The sequence below is a fragment of the Balaenoptera acutorostrata genome, chromosome 3 (genome assembly GCF_949987535.1).
Source record: "Balaenoptera acutorostrata chromosome 3, mBalAcu1.1, whole genome shotgun sequence".
Lineage (NCBI taxonomy): Eukaryota > Metazoa > Chordata > Mammalia > Artiodactyla > Balaenopteridae > Balaenoptera > Balaenoptera acutorostrata.
Window position 1 is genome coordinate 7,693,228 of NC_080066.1, and position 15,887 is coordinate 7,709,114.

At 43.7% G+C, this 15,887-nt stretch overlaps 1 protein-coding gene across 3 annotated transcripts in view; it reads left to right on the plus strand.

Moving 5' to 3' along the window:
• The window catches only part of FAM107B (family with sequence similarity 107 member B), a 225,762-nt gene that overhangs the window by 191,554 nt on the left and 18,321 nt on the right, over positions 1-15,887 (plus strand). Inside the window, exon 1 of one of the 3 annotated variants that reach the window (XM_057544590.1) lies at positions 13,989-14,008. The exons of the other annotated variants lie outside the window; for them this stretch is intronic. Coding sequence (XP_057400573.1) covers positions 13,990-14,008 — 19 coding nt within the window. The 5' untranslated portion in view covers position 13,989. Of the gene's footprint in view, positions 1-13,988; positions 14,009-15,887 lie in introns of those variants that run through there. 3 annotated transcript variants of the gene reach the window in all.

Below are 15,887 nucleotides of genomic sequence, written 5' to 3' on the forward strand. Positions count from 1 at the left end.
AACCTGAAATTTTTCTCTCATTTGATACATCGTGAATATTTCCCCTTTCATTATTTATTCTAACAATATGATTTTATTAAAGCTGCATTGTATCGCATTATTAGACGTTTAAGTGGTTTCTTTCCTTTTTCACTATCATAAATCATACATAAAATATTCTTACACATATTCTTATATGTTTTGTGTCCTTGTCTGATTACCTCCTTGGAGTAATTCCTGCAAGGGGAACTACCAGATTCACGCGTATGTACGTGTTCAAGCCTTCTGTCACACACTGCCCACACATTCTTCAGACAGGAAGTAGCAAAAATATATCTTCTTACGAGTAGTCTGTGAGAGTAGACGGTGATTTTCTGAACGTAAGGCAATGAGAGAGAACTGTCATTGACCCTCTGAAGCTCCTATGTATTTGGACTTTGGTGGGAGTTGGCAGGAAGAAGGTGGATTTATAGAGAAGACAAAGGTATGTCAGGAGAAACTAGAGGAGAAGCAAGAGGACTGAATTTTTTTTAATTTAATTTATTTTTTATATGACACGTTCTTATTAGTTATCTATTTTATACATATTAGTGTATATATGTCAATCCCGATCTCCCAATTCATCACACCACCACCACCACGTTCCCCCCTTGGTGCCTATATGTTTGTTCTCCATGCCTGTGTCTCTATTTCTGCCTTGCAAACCGGTTCGTCTGTACCATTTTTCTAGATTCCACATATATGCATTAATATACGATATTTGTTTTTCTCTTTCTGACTTACTTCACTCTGTATGACAGTCTCTAGGTCCATCCACGTCTCTACAAATGACCCAGTTTCGTTCCTTTTTATGGCTGAGTAATATTCCATTGTATATATGTACCACATCTTCTTTATCCATTTGTCTGTTGATGGGCATTTAGGTTGCTTCCATGACCTGGCTATTGTAAATAGAGCTGCAATGAACATTGTGGTACATGACTCTTTTTGAATTATGGTTTTCTCTGGGTATATGCCCAGTAGTGGGATTGCTGGGTCATATGGTAATTCTATTTTTAGTTTTTTAAGGAACCTCCATACTGTTCTCCATAGTGGCTGTATCAGTTTACATTCCCACCAACAGTGCAAGAGGGTTCCCTTTTCTCCACACCCTCTCCAGTGTTTGTTGTTTGTAGATTTTCTGATGACGGCCATTCTGACCGGTGTGAGGTGATACCTCATTGTAGTTTTGATTTGCATTTCTCTAATAATTAGTGATGTTGAGCAGCTTTTCATGTGCCTCTTGGCCATTTGTATGTCTTCTTTGGAGAAATGTCTATTCAGGTCTTTTGCCCATTTTTTGATTGAGTTGTTTGTTTTTTTAATATTGAGCTGCATGAGCTATTTATATATTTTGGAGATTAATCCTTTGTCCGTTGATTCGTTCACAAATATTTTCTCCCATTCTGAGGGTTGTTTTTTCATCTTGTTTATAGTTTCCTCTGGTGTGCAAAAGCTTTTAAGTTTCACTGGGTCCCATTTGTTTATTTTTGTTTTTATTTCCATTACTCTAGGAGGTGGGTCAAAAAGATCTTGCTGTGATTTATGTCAAAGAGTGTTCTTCCTATGTTCTCCTCTAAGAGTTTTATAGTGTCCGGTCTTACACTGAGGTCTTTAATCCATTTTGAGATTATTTTTGTGTATGGTGTTGGGAGTGTTCTAATTTCATTCTTTTAAATGTAGCTGTCCAATTTTCCCAGCACCACTTATTGAAGAGACTGTCTTTTCCCCATTGTATATCCTTGCCTCCTTTGTCATAGATTAGTTGACCATAGGTGTGTGGGTTTATCTCTGGGCTTTCTATCCTCTACCATTGATCTATATTTCTCTTTTTGTGCCAGTACCATATTGTCTTGATTACTGTAGCTTTGAAGTATACTCTGAAAGTCAGGGAGTCTGAGTCCTCCAGCTCCGTTTTTTCCCCTCAAGATTGCTTTGGCTATTCAGGCTTTTGTGTTTCCATACAAATTTTAAGATTTTTGTTCTGGTTCCGTAGAAAATGCTGTTGTTAATTTGATAGGGATTGCGTTGAATCTGTAGATTGCTTTGGGTAGTATAGTCATTTTCACAACATTGATTCTTCCAATCCAAGAACATGGTACATCTCTCCATCTGTTTGTGTCATCTCTGATTTCTTTCATCAGTGTCTTATAGTTTTCTGCATACAGGTCTTTTACCTCCTTAGGGAGGTTTACTCCTAGGTATTTTATTCTTTTTGTTGCAATGGTGAACGGGATTGTTGCCTTAATTTCTCTTTCTGATCTTTTGTCGTTAGTGTATAGGAATGCAAGAGACTTCTGTGCATTAATTTTGTATCCTGCAACTTTACCAAATTCATTGATTAGCTCTAGTAGTTTTCTGGTGGCATCTTTAGGATTCTCTATGTATAGTATCATGTCATCTGCAAACAGTGACAGTTTTACTTCTTCTTTTCCAATTTGGATTTTTTAAATTTTTTTTTCTTCTCTGATTGCCATGGCTAGGACTTCCAAAACTATGTTGAATAAGACTGGCGAGAGTGGACATCCTTGTCTTGTTCCTGATCTTAGAGGAAATGCTTTCAGCTTTTCACTATTGAGAATGATGTTTGCTGTGGGTTTTTCGTATATGGCCTTTATTATGTTGAGGTAGGTTCCCTCTATGCCCACTTTCTGGAGAGTTTTTATCATAAATGGCTGTTGAATTTTGTCAAAAGCTTTTTCTGCATCTTTTGAGATGATCATATGGTTTTTATTCTTCAGTTTGTTAATATGGTGTATCACATTGATTGATTTGCATATATTGAAGAATCTTTGCATCCCTGGGATAAATCCCACTTGATCATGGTGTATGATCCTTTTAATGTGTTGTTGGATTCTGTGTGCTGGTGTTCTGTTGAGGAATTTTGCATCTATATTCATCAGTGATGTTGTTCTGTAATTTTCTTTTTTTGTAGTATCTTTGTTTGTTTTGGTAACAGGGTGAAGGTGGCCTCATAGAATGAGTTTGGGAGTGTTCCTTCCTCTGCAATTTTTTGGAAGAGTTTGAGAAGGATGGGTGTTAGCTCTTCTCTAAATGTTTGATAGAATTCGCCTGTGAAGCCATCTGGTCCTGGACTTTTGTTTGTTGGAAGATTTGTAATCACAGTTTCAATTTCATTACTTGTGATTGGTCTGTTCATATTTTCTGTTTCTTCCTGGTTCAGTCTTGGAAGGTTATACCTTTCTAAGTATTTGTCCATTTCTTCCAGGTTGTCCATTTTATTGGCATAGGAGTTGCTTGTAGTAGTCTCTTATGATGCTTTGTATTTCTGCGGTGTCTGTTGTAACTTCTCCTTTTTCATTTCTAATTTTACTGATTTGAGTCTTCTCCCTTTTTCTCATGATGAGGCTGGCTAATGGTTTATCAATTTTGTTTATCTTCTCAAAGAACCAGCTTTTAGTTTTATTGATCTTCGCTATTGTTTTCTTTGTTTCTGTTTCATTTATTTCTGCTCTGATCTTTATGATTTCTTTCCTTCTACTAACTTTGGGTTTTGTTTGTTCTTCTTTTTCTAGGTCCTTTAGGTGTAAGGTTAGATTGTTTATTTGAGATTTTTTTTGTTTCTTGAGGTAGGATTTTATTGCTGTAAACTTCCCTCTTAGAACTGCTTTTGCTGCATCCCATAGGTTTTGGATCATCATGTTTTCGTTGTCATTTTTCTCCAGGTATTTTTTAATTTCCTCTGTGATTTCTTCAGTGATCTCTTGGTTATTTAGTAACGTATTGTTTAGCCTCCATGTGTTTGTCTTTTTTACGTTTTTTTCCCTGTAATTCATTTCTAATCTCATAGCGTTGTGGTCAGAAAAGATGCTTGATATGATTTCAATTTTCTTAAATTTACTGAGGCTTGATTTGTGACCCAAGATGTGATCTATCCTGGAGAATGTTCCATGTGCACTTGAGAAGAAAGTGTAATCTGCTGTTTTTGGATGGAATGTCCTATAAATATCAATTAAATCTCTCTGGTCTGTTGTGTCATTTAAAGCTTGTGTTTCCTTATTTATTTTCATTTTGGATGATCTGGCCATTGGTGTAAGTGAGATGTTAAAAGTCCCCCACTATTATTGTGTTCCTGTCGATTTTCTCTTTTACAGCTGTTAGCAGTTGCCTTATGTATTGAGGTGCTCCTATGTTGGGTGCATATATATTTATAATTGTTATATCTTCTTCTTGGATTGATTCCTTGATCATTATGTAGCATCCTTCCTTGTCTCTTGTAACATTCTTTATTTTAAAGTCTATTTTATCTGATATGAGTATGGCTACTCCAGCTTTCTTTTGATTTCCATTTGCATGGAATATCTTTTTCCATCCCCTCACTTTCAGTCTGTATGTGTCCCTAGGTCTGAATTGGGTCTCTTGTAGACAGCATATATATGGGTCTTGTTTTTGTATGCGTTCAGCGAGCCTGTGTCTTTTGGTTGGAGCATTTAATCCATTCATGTTTAAGGTAATTATTGACATGTATGTTCCTATTACCATTTTCTTAATTGTTTTGGGTTTGTCTTTGTAGGTCCTTTTCTTCTCTTGTGTTTCCCACTTAGAGAAGTTCCTTTAGCATTTGTTGTGAGCTGGTTTGATGGTGGTGAATTCTCTTAGCTTTTGCTTATCTGTAAAGCTTTTGAGTTCTCCATCAAATCTGAATGAGATCCTTGCTGGGTAGAGTAAGCTTGGTTGTAGGTTCTTCCTTTTCATCACTTTAAGTATATCGTGCCACTCCCTTCTGGGTTGTAGAGTTTCTGCTGAGAAATCAGCTGTTTACCTTATGAGAGTTCCCTTGTATGCTATTTGTTGTTTTTTCCTTTTTGCTTTTAATAAATTTTTTTGTCTTTAATTTTTGTCAATTTGATTACTGTGTGTCTCAGCATGTTTCTCCTTGGGTTTATCCTGCCTAGGACTCTCTGCACTTCCTCCTGTATTTGGGTGGCTATTTCCTTTCCCTTGTCAGGGAAGTTTTTGACTATAATCTCTTCAGATATTTTGTTGGGTCCTTTCTCTCTCTCTTCTCCTTCTGGGACCCCTATAATGTGAATGTTGGTGCATGTAATGTTATCCCAGAGGTCTCTCATTTCTTTTCATTCTTTTTTCTTTATTCTGTTCTGCTGCAGTGAATTCCACTGTTCTGTCTTCCAGGTCACTTATCCGTTCTTCTGCCTCAGTTATTCCATTATTGATTGCTTCTAGTGTATTTTTCATTTCAGTTATTGTATTGTTCATCTCTGTTTGTTCTTTAATTCTTCTAGGTGTTTGTTAAACATTTCTTGCATCTTCTCGATCTTTGCCTGCATTCTTTTTTTTAAAATAGTAATCTTATTTATTTATTTATTTATTTATTTTTACATTTATTTTTGGCTGTGTTGGGTCTTCGTTTATGCGTGAGGGCTTTCTCCAGCTGTGGCGAGCGGGGGCCACTCTTCATCGCGGTGCGCGGGCCTCTCTCTGTCGCAGCCTCTCTTGTTGTGGAGCACAGGTTCCAGACGTGCAGGCTCAGTAGCTGTGGCTCACGGGCCTAGTTGCTCCGCGGCATGTGGGATCCTCCCAGACCAGGGTTCGAACCCATGTCCCCTGCATTGGCAGGCAGACCCTCAACCACTGTGCCACCAGGGAAGCCCCTGCCTCCGTTCTTTTTCCAAGGTCCTGGATCATCTTCACTATCATTATTCTGAATTCTTTTTCTGGAATGTTGCCTATCTCCACTTCCTTTAATTGTTTTTGTGGGGGTTTTATCTTGTTCCTTCATGTGTTACATAGTCCTCTGCCTTTTCATTCTGTCTGTCTTTCTGTGAATGTGGTTTTTGTTCCACAGGCTGCAGGATTGTAGTTCTTCTTGCTTCTGCTGTCTGCCCTCTGGTGGATGAGGCTATCTAAGAGGCTTGATGGGAGGGACTGGTGGTGGGTAGAGCTGGCTGTTGCTCTGGTGGGCAGAGCTCAGTAAAACTTTAATCCACTTGACTGTTGATGGGTGGGGCTGGGTTCCCTCCCTGTTAGTTGTTTGGCCTGAGGCAACCCAACACTGGAGCCTACCTGGGCTCTTTGGTGGGGCCAATGACAGACTCTGTGAAGGCTCACGCCAAGGAGTACTTCCCAGAACTTCTGCTGCCAGTGTCCTTGTCCTCACGGTGAGACACAGCCACCCCCCCGCCTCTGCAGGAGACCCTCCAACACTAGCAGGTAGGTCTGGTTCAGTCTCCCCTGGGGTCAATGCTCCTTCCCCTGGGTCCCGATGCACACACTACTTTGTGTGTGCCCTCCAAGAGTGGAGTCTCTGTTTCCCCCAGTCCTGTCGAAGTCCTGCAATCAAATCCCGCTAGCCTTCAAAGTCTGATTCTCTGGGAATTCCTCCTCCCATTGCTGGACCCCCAGGTTGGGAAGCCTGACATGGGGCTCAGAACCTTCACTCCAGTGGGTGGACTTCTGTGGTATAAGTGTTCTCCAGTTTGTAAGTCACCCACCCAGCAGTTACGGGATTTGATTTTATTGTGATTGTGCTCCTCCTACCGTCTCATTGTGGCTTCTCCTTTGTCTTTGGACGTGGGGTATCTTTTCTGGTGAGTTCCAGTGTCTTCCTGTCGATGATTGTCCAGCAGTTAGTTGTGATTCTGGTGCTGTCACAAGAGGGAGTGAGAGCACGTCCTTCTACTCTGCCATCTTGAACCAATCCTAAGAGGGCTGAATTGTGGCTTGATTTCAGGGTAGTTTCAGGAGTCAGACTTGAATTAATTTAATTATAGTGTAATATCTACTTGCTGTAGGTGATTTTATGCAAAGAGGAATAAACAATGCTTTGTTTTTATTGATCGTATATGGTGTATGTGTGATTCTTGACTAGAGTATTGGGAGCCCCCTGAATTGGGAGTTTTGGTTTAATAAAGTCTAGTCCGCGCCCCATCCTATGTGGACAGCTCTAGCCCTGGACCAAGTGGCTGAGACTCTTCTAGAGGGACTCGACGGAGGGTGGCTGCATCTGGGGAAATGCAGCATCACGAGCAGAAAGCCTGCTCAGCATAGACGTGATGCACTGGGAACAGGAACGAGGAGGAGTGGAGACCAAGGCGGGGTGTGCATGGAACATACTCGGGGCGCCTCCGTGGTCTGTCTGGCCCTGATGGTAGGGCCAGAGTTCCACAGCCTTGGGTCAGAAGCCCCCGTGCTGTGGGGAGTGACAGATCAGCCGAACTCTTCTGTATTATCAGAATGTTAGAACCAGGAAGGGATCTCAAGGGTTATCTGGTCCAGCCTTCTCTTTTTACCGATAAGGAAGTTAAATAATTTATTATTTTCAATTAAGCGTCACCTCATAAGCTTCTAAAATCAGATAGTCAACCTTGGAACAGAATTGGCTGGGTTTTTTCTCCTTGTTCTGGGAGAGCCAAGCTTTTGAGAATTGAAGTGGCCGAATGGTGGACGAGAAAGCAGACAGCAGGGGGTGACCCTATTGCTCAACCCTGGGACACTGAATTGATTTCATATCAAACCTGCACCGTCCCTGAGTCACAGGAACTTCCCTTGTGTCTCTCGTCATGTCTGCGCACGTCTGTACGGTCCCCAAAGGCTTCAAAGTAACCTTGGACGTAGGGGAGCTGTCTTATGCCAGTCCCGTGTTTTCTAGAATTTACACACACTAGTTTTCTTAGAGCAATTCCCCAAAAATAGTTTTCTTCTTTTCCTTTTAGTAAAGAAACACATGTGACAAATACTTCTTTTAAAAAACAACAGCTGCTCTGAACACAACTGTGCCTTTTGCCACTGGGTGACACTGTTAGACCACAGAACACTCTTCAACGGGTAGAATCAAGGATCCTTGAACTTCAGATCTCATCACGCTGCTTTACCTAGGAGAGAGAGAAACTCTGAACCACTTAATGGTCATCTATCAAATGTTATTTGATAAGTGTAATTTATCAGCCTATGGCAATTTTAAGGCTAATGAGTTTAAGGTAATCAATTATTTAAAAAATCTGTTAATTGGACAGCATTTCAGTTGCTTAGAGGTTTGTGCAGATTGATGGGCTGCATGTTAATGAAGTGCTAATTACTTCACGGGAATATTTATGCAAGCCAGCGCACTCAGATTTATTTCCCAGCAGACAACAATCTGAGTTATCTTTCTGGGGCAAAAGACTCCTAGCTCGTACACAGCAATTCACGTTACGGACTTTGAGTGAGGGTTTCGGGGGGTCATCTTGTGCAAGAGGGAGCATATCATCCTGCTGGGTTAGAGAGTGGGCATTTGGTTCCCTGGACTGGTCTGTATCAGGAGAACCAGGAACTTTTGTCTCTCACTCATTCTGAGCTTTTTGAAGATCAAGTGAGGACAGAGTCTGTTCAAAGCATGAGATGCCCTCTCTCCCCCTCCCCTGTTTTTGGACCCTTCTGTAAGCCTGAGCTCTGCACATCACTTGTCAACAGGTCACATTGAGCTCAGCAGTATACGGAAGGCTCATAGTGATGTTTCTGGGGATAAGAAATGAGGAGAAGTCAGGCCTTTCCTTTGCAACTTTAATGTGAGGGATAAGCAAACTTGTAGTTTTCATACAGGTAGCCATGAGCGTCCTTAGAGAAGTGTTAACGGTGTCCTTTTGGGACAGGAAAGAGGGAAACTGCAAGAGGAATCAGGAAAAGCTTCCCGGGATGAGCTGCTTCGTTTGGATTCTCTGTTGCTTCAGCATCTGCCCCCTTTATTCAGTGCAGTTCTGTCGGGTGCCCACGGGGTGACGCCCAGCCCAGTGCTGGGAACGCAGGAGGGAGTAAAGCCAGAGGTACCGCTGGCCCCCTGGAGCTCAGCCGTAGGCACAGGGTGTGGGGGGATGACTTAAGTCAGTCGGGGGTCTGTTCCTTTCTGAAGGGACGCACATCTGTCCTTCAAGGGGGACCACCTGGAGACGCGTGAAGAACTGACTCGCAAGTGTCAAGTTCACACAGGAAGGGAGCACCGTGTGAAATTGTTCTCAGCGCTGCAGACAAGAGGGAGGTGGCCTGGGGGAGTGGCCGTGGGGAGATTCAGGAGAGGGAAGCATCCCACCGAGAAATGGCTCACAGAGTGGGAGGGCCGAGGGCGTTGGGGACCCAGAGAAGAGTCTAGGCTGGGCCTGATCCTGAGAACTCTTGGCGCCAGGAGATCAGGCTGGAAGAGGGCACCTGGGCCTCCGGTGCAGGGAGGACCAGGAGAGAGGGTTGTCCAAGGGGCTGGCTTTCAGATCAAGAAGGAGATGGGCAGCAGCTCTGAATTCCAGGGAGAGGCTGGGGAGAATGTACCCCAGGAAGCCGGGAGCCCCCCCCCATATTCGTAGACTGTGAGGCGAATGGGAAGTTTTCTGCTAGGCATCCAGTGGTGGCTTTTTCTCCCTAGTGCCTTACAGGTCACAGACAGCCCCTGTGGACAGGCCTGGGGGCCAGAGCACAGGACCTTGGATCTGAAAGAACATCTGCCCCCCCCCCCAGGTGGCAGTTGGCAAGCAGGAGGTTTGCTATGGTCCTTCCACGTTGAAATCCCTGTCGATTCGTACTCAGGCCCAGCTGTTTCCTCGGGGAGAAGCCCGAGTGCATCTGCTCGGGTGAGAAGCCGCCCCGTGCTGTTGTCCTGCAGGAACGTGAGCGACACAGCAGGCGCTGCCGCTCCCCGTGCGGAGGTGGGGGCCCTCCTGCAGCTGTGCTGGGGTCCGCCCCCCACCCCCCCAGTGAGGCCCCCACCAGCTGGCCCTTCTCCTTCTTTCAGGCGTGCTCACTGCTTGCAGAATTAGTGCTGTCGTCTACCAGGGACTTCTAGAATCTTCTCTGGAGGCAGAGGGAGGGAATGTAGAGAATCCGTGTCTCATCTGAAATTCTGGGACTTGTTTAGTTATCGGAGTGAAACATCCCCTGGATCAGCCACCTGCCAGGACCGAGGGGTGCCGTCGTTGGCTGAGAGCCCTTGAAGGATTTTATTCGCCTCTTTCACCATTTTCCCTTCCTCTCTCCACCAAGCAGCTCAGGGAATTTTTTATCAGTTTTATATTAGCTTTGTTCTACCTAGAGACTTTTCTTTTCCTTTTTTTTTTTTTGGCCACACTGTGCGGCGTGCGGAACTTCCCCGACCAGCGATCAAACCCGCACCCCCTGCAGTGGAAGCATGAAGTCTTAACCGCTGGACCGCCAGGGAAGCCATAGAGACTTTTTTTTTCTCACACCCCCAGAGGGGTTTTTGTTTTTGTTTTCATTTTCTCTGTATAGTTTGTCTTCCCACTTTTCCAAGGTAGCTTGAATATCCACCTTTCTAACAAAACCAGATTATTCAAGAACTGCTTTTGCTTTTTCTTTTAACTTTTACTTAGGCTTTGAGCATGACCTCATTAGGCAACATAGCAAACTCCTTTCTCTTTTTTTTTCTTTCTTTTTTTATTTTTTTAGCAAAGCATTAGACTCTGGGGAGCTAGAAGGCAGAAGGAATTCAGTCACAGGGTTAATCTGCTGGTTTCCATGGAAAGCAGCCGATACTTGCATCCACTGACCGTCAGCACCACTTTCTTCTCATCAGGCACCGGCAGGATCTTGGGTGCCCAACTTAGGTATAAGCGTTCTCTGAGGTCCTGACATTCCGGGCGTTTACTTTCAGGTTACCCCTTGTATGTGTTTGAGTAATTTTGTGTTAGATTATATTGAAAAATGCACTGTTAACAGTGTAGAAACTTGATTAGAAACGTGCAGGAGCAGTACACTTTACTTATAGTACCAGTGCAATGCAGTGCAGAAGTGTAAAGTATTGTGCTTTGGGGGGACACTTTTGTTGTCTGTCTTCTACCCATTGCTTCTCTCCTCACCCTTTTCCCACAGGGTTTGACTGAACATTATGCAAAACATGCCTCTAAAAAGATCTTGCCTGTTTTCTGTTTTGTCTTTTTCGTAGAGTTGTCTGCCATTGGGTCATGAGTTCAGATTCCATGAGGGCCACGGGAGGTTAAGTAAATTGTGACCACTAATAAGAGTTATGTGATGTTTGAATAGTTAGACTCTTTATATTGGACGAACTTATGTTTTTATAGATCCCTCGTATTTGTATGATTGCTCTGTACGCAGTGTAGTTATTTACAACAGATTACTGAGAAATCAGGGCGACGTAGCCATTCAGCTGTAAAGATAAGAAGACTGAAGCCCAGAGAGTGGGAAATGGTCAGGGTTTTCACAGCATCCCAGCCTTGGGCTGTGGGCTCCTCTCTGTGCTTTGGCTGTGCCCGTCAGGGATTTTGTTTTCTCCCCTCCACTTCCTCCCTCCCTGACTCACCCTCTCTCTCCCTCCCATCTAAGTCCAAATTGGAAAAATGAGCAGAGGCCAAGATGGGGTTCACCATTAAACTTGGTCTAAAATAGTATACTTGTAGTGCGTGGTCATCCATTTTTCACTTTGATAGGACATTGATTCATGGAGAGTTAGATTAATGAATTAATTTGTTGGAACGACTTAACTGTCCAGTTTATTGAACATCTGCCACATGGGCTGGTACGATGTATGGTGAATGTTTTCCTTAAGTTTTTTTTAATGCTTGGGACAATTCTGCAAACGTGGGTGTATGAGCCCTGATTTACAGGTGAGGAAATCAAGACAACAGGTTAAGTCATTTGTACAAAATCACATAACTGGTAAGTGGCATAACCAGCCTTCTAATCCAGGATAGGTGGTCTTCAAACCTGGTGGTATTACTTCTCATGGACTGAACAGGGTTTAAAATGGATGAAATAACAAAATTGTAATAATATAGCAACAACTGAATGATCCCTAGACTGTAAGTTTAATAGCTATTTAATATGTACTGTATTTATTGAGGGATAATACACATACAGAGCAGGGCATGAGCCCAAAAAGTGAACTGATTGGTGAATTTTCAAAGTGAATGTGCCTGTGTAACCAGAACCTGTATCAGAAAACAGAACCTTATCAGCACCCCAGAAGCCCCCTTTCTCCCCATCCACTGCCTCTCTGCTCCCAAGGTAACCGTTATCCTGACGTCTGACACCAGAGGTTGGGTTTGCCTGTTTTGAAAATCAGATCCATGGAATGATCCAGGATGGACTCTTGTGTGTCTGGCTTCTTTTGCAGACGTTATATTTGTGAGGTTCGGTCATGCTGCTGTTGTCATTCTCATTGCTGTGTATTCTTCCATTATATCCTCACACCACCATCTACTTCTCCATCCGACGGTTAATGGACATTTGGGTTGCTTCCAGTTCGGGGCTGTTATGAATATCGCTACTCTGAGCATGCTTATAAAAACATTTATATGTTTTAAAGAAACTGTGTCCCTCTCACAACCTTTCCCCACATTAATGTGACTTTCTGCAAGATGTTTTCTGGTTGGGGTTATAAAGCTATGATGTTGTGAAGCTTCTAAAAGCTTTTTGAGAGAGAAAGTCATCCTGTTAAAGCGAAACCTGTTGTCTCCTCTCCTGCCTCCCCCTGCCCCACCATTATCACGGCCCAGAAGAGTGGGATGCTTGAGGGCACCCCTGTGGAATCAGACAGACGCTAGTTCAAATCCTGGTCCTGCCCTTTCGTAGCTGTGTAACCTGGGGCAGCAATAACAGGGTTATTTTTACTAGTCGTTATTTGTTGCCGATGACAGCGCTCATCACAGGTGACATTTACTGAGCGCTTACTATTCCAGGCCCTGCATTGGGTATGCATTTCTCATTTATTCTTCATAACCCTATAAGATAATCTTTCCCCTGCTGCTGCTGCTTCTTCCTTCTCCTCTTCTTCTTCCTCTTCTTCTTCTTCTTCTTCTTTTTAAACTGGTGAGAAAACTTGGCCCAAAGTCACACTTACAGTAAATGAGAGAACTGGAATTTAGACCCAGTTGGTGTGACCTGGAGCCCGTGTCCTTGAAGCTGTCTGAGCCTATAGGGAATTTGGAGACTTCATAGGGAATAAAACCTCCTGCCTCACTGGGCCGTCATAAGGCTGAAACGAAGGGGAGAAGCTTGTGGACCACATCGAGGGAAGATGCACGGTGACTCCACAGTGGATTCCTTTTGTGGCATCTCTCTGATGCTTTCACTGACAGTGCTGAGGATTGGGCTGAGGCTGGGTGTCATCCTGGAAAATGGACACGTCCTGATTTGCGGAGCCATCGCCACCTACTGGTTGGTCCCGCCTCACCCTGACCAGCTTATCTTTAACATTGGCACGTGTTCTGTCTTCCTGAGGTTTTTCTTGACTTCTTTCCCATCTTCTAAATATAAAATATGTGCCTTATTTGTTTTTGTAGAAATACATTTTTGGGGGATGAAAAAACCGATGAGAATACTAGTTTGGTATTTTCCCAAGCGCGTCAGTGTCTGGCACGTGTACAACGTCTTTGTGGCCAGTTTATTGCGGGTCTGAAGTTCTAGCAGCAGTGGGCCGGGTAGAGTTGGAAAAGTCACGTTTCTGAGCTCTTGTGGATGGCTGTGGTTTGGCGTCATTTGTCAGCCTTAGTTTAGGTTTGTGGCCGCAGAGGTCATCTGGGCACTTGTCTGATGCCTTTGGGTACCAGATGGTGCCCCTGTCTCCTGGCAACGAGACTGAATCCTTAGGTTCACCCCAGGCTTAGGGAGTTTGTAAGTGAAGCCCTGGGCTGTTTGGGAGAAATTCACATTTTAACTCACTCTCTGCTTTCTCAAGGCCTTTCTCCTCACAGCCAGCCAGCCTCCCTTCTGGGAACAGTGGAGTGGCTATTGCAGGAGATTCCCGTGGGTCCAGGGACAGCCGTTCCCCTTCCAGGTTGACCCAGGCCTGGACTTGGCTGGCCTGCGATCTTAAATGACTTGGGTTTTTCAGGGTATCGTGAGAGGGTTGCTAGAAATCTCTTAGAGACAGCCTGGGAAACAAATGCTCTTAAAAACTGCCTTGGAATTACTTTCCACTTTCCAGAAGAAGTCGCAGCAGTTCAGATGTTTAATTGTTTAGCTTCGCTTGGTTCTAGTACAGCTGTAACCTGCATGCACCGACGGGTTTCAGGTATTGTCTTCTTTTCTTTGTCATTGTTTAAAAAAATATTTATTTGTTTATTTATTTGGTTGCACCGGGTCTTAGTTGCAGCACGCAGTCTCCTGAGTTGTGGCATGCGAACTCTTAGTTGCGGCGTGCATGTGGGCTCTAGTTCCCTGATGAGGGATCGAACCCGGGCCCCCTGCATTGGGAGCTCGGAGTCTCAGCCACTGCGCCACCAGGGAAGTCCCAGTATTGTTTTCTAAAGGATTCATTTATTGGTGCTTCTAGGTAGAATTAGATTTTAAATATTAAGGTAAACATGGAATTTAGCATAATCTGTAAATTCTGATTTTTCATCTCAAAGGATTAGGTTTAAAATTTTATCTTTGTGGGAATTCCTGGTGGTCCAGTGGTTAGGACTCTGCGCTGTCACTGTTGAGGGCCCGGGTTCAATCCCTGGTCAGGGAACTAAGATCCCATAAGCCCTGCGGCCAAAATACAAAAAAATATATATATCTTTGTGATGTAACAATATGCAAATGAACTACTGGAGCCAGGAACAGTCTGATGGGAAACTCAGATGCAGTGAAATGTTTGTTTTATTAGTCGAGTTGTGGAATGTTTCTGTGGGGATGGTTATTCGCCTCTGGAAAGCAATCAACACAAAATACCCAGGACAGGCAGAGGCTTGGGCCCAGAGTTAACCTTTGAAAGGGGAAAAAAATGCAAAAGCAAGGGCTCAGAAGGCATCTGTAAGGATGGGATTTCCATACTCTCTGGGATAGTGGAGTTTAGTGATGATTTCCGTTTCTTGATTCTCAGGAATTAAAGGCAGAATTTTCATCAGGTCACGTTTTTCAGTGCATAGCATTAGTGTATGTCTAAAATGCAAATCTGTGTTGTTATTCAATGGCTTAAAATCTTGCAGTGAATACCCTCCACTTCAGAACAGCATCAGAGGTCCTCACTACCAGCCTTGTTTCCTTGCTACACACCCTGCACTGTAGCCTGAGCCATTCAGAACTCCGTGTGTGTGTGATAGACTTTTTACACTTTGCAGAAGGTTCTTAATGTTTGTAGCCTGAGCAGGTCTTAGAACCACTGAATGTTACCAGCGAGAACGTGAAGGGGGCTTCGTGGCCCTTTCCCCATGCTGGTTGTGAAGATGGGCAGACTGGAGAGAAAGAAGACGGAAAATGTTTGTGCCTTCATTTCAGTGTCTGTGGGTCACCTAGTTGAACTCTTATGTTTTTGAAGAACTCTTATGCTTTAAAGGCCTTGAGAGGTAGAGCTTTGTATATACAGGGTTTCCCAGACCTCTGAATAAAATATGGAATGTTGTTGGTCACATAGTTTGACTAATAATAGCTTCCATTTATTGAATCTGGCATCATAGACATGCCAGAGATTATACCAAATACTTACATCCGCATTATAGCCTGTTCTTTTTTTTTTTTTAAGTGTTATTTTTATTTATTTTTTTGGCTGCATTGGGTCTTCGTTGCTGTGTGCGGGCTTTCTCTAGTTGCGGTGAGTGGGGGCTACTCTTCATTGAGGTACGCATGCTTCTCATTGTGGTGGCTTCTCTTGTTGTGGAGCACGGGCTCTAGGCGCATGGGCTTCAGTAATTGTGGCTCATGGGCTCAGTAGTTGTGGCACATGGGCTCAGTAGTTGTGGCACACGGGCTCTAAAGCACAGACTCAGTAGTTGTGGCGCACGGGCTCTAGAGCACAGGCTCAGTAGTTGTGACACATGGGCTCTAGAGCGCAGGCTCAGTAGTTGTGGCGCACGGGCTTAGTTGCTCCGCGGCACGTGGGATCTTCCGGGACCAGGGCTTGAACCTGTGTCCCTGCATTGGCAGGCGGATCCTTAGCCACTGCGCCACCAGGGAAGTCCCTTCAGCCT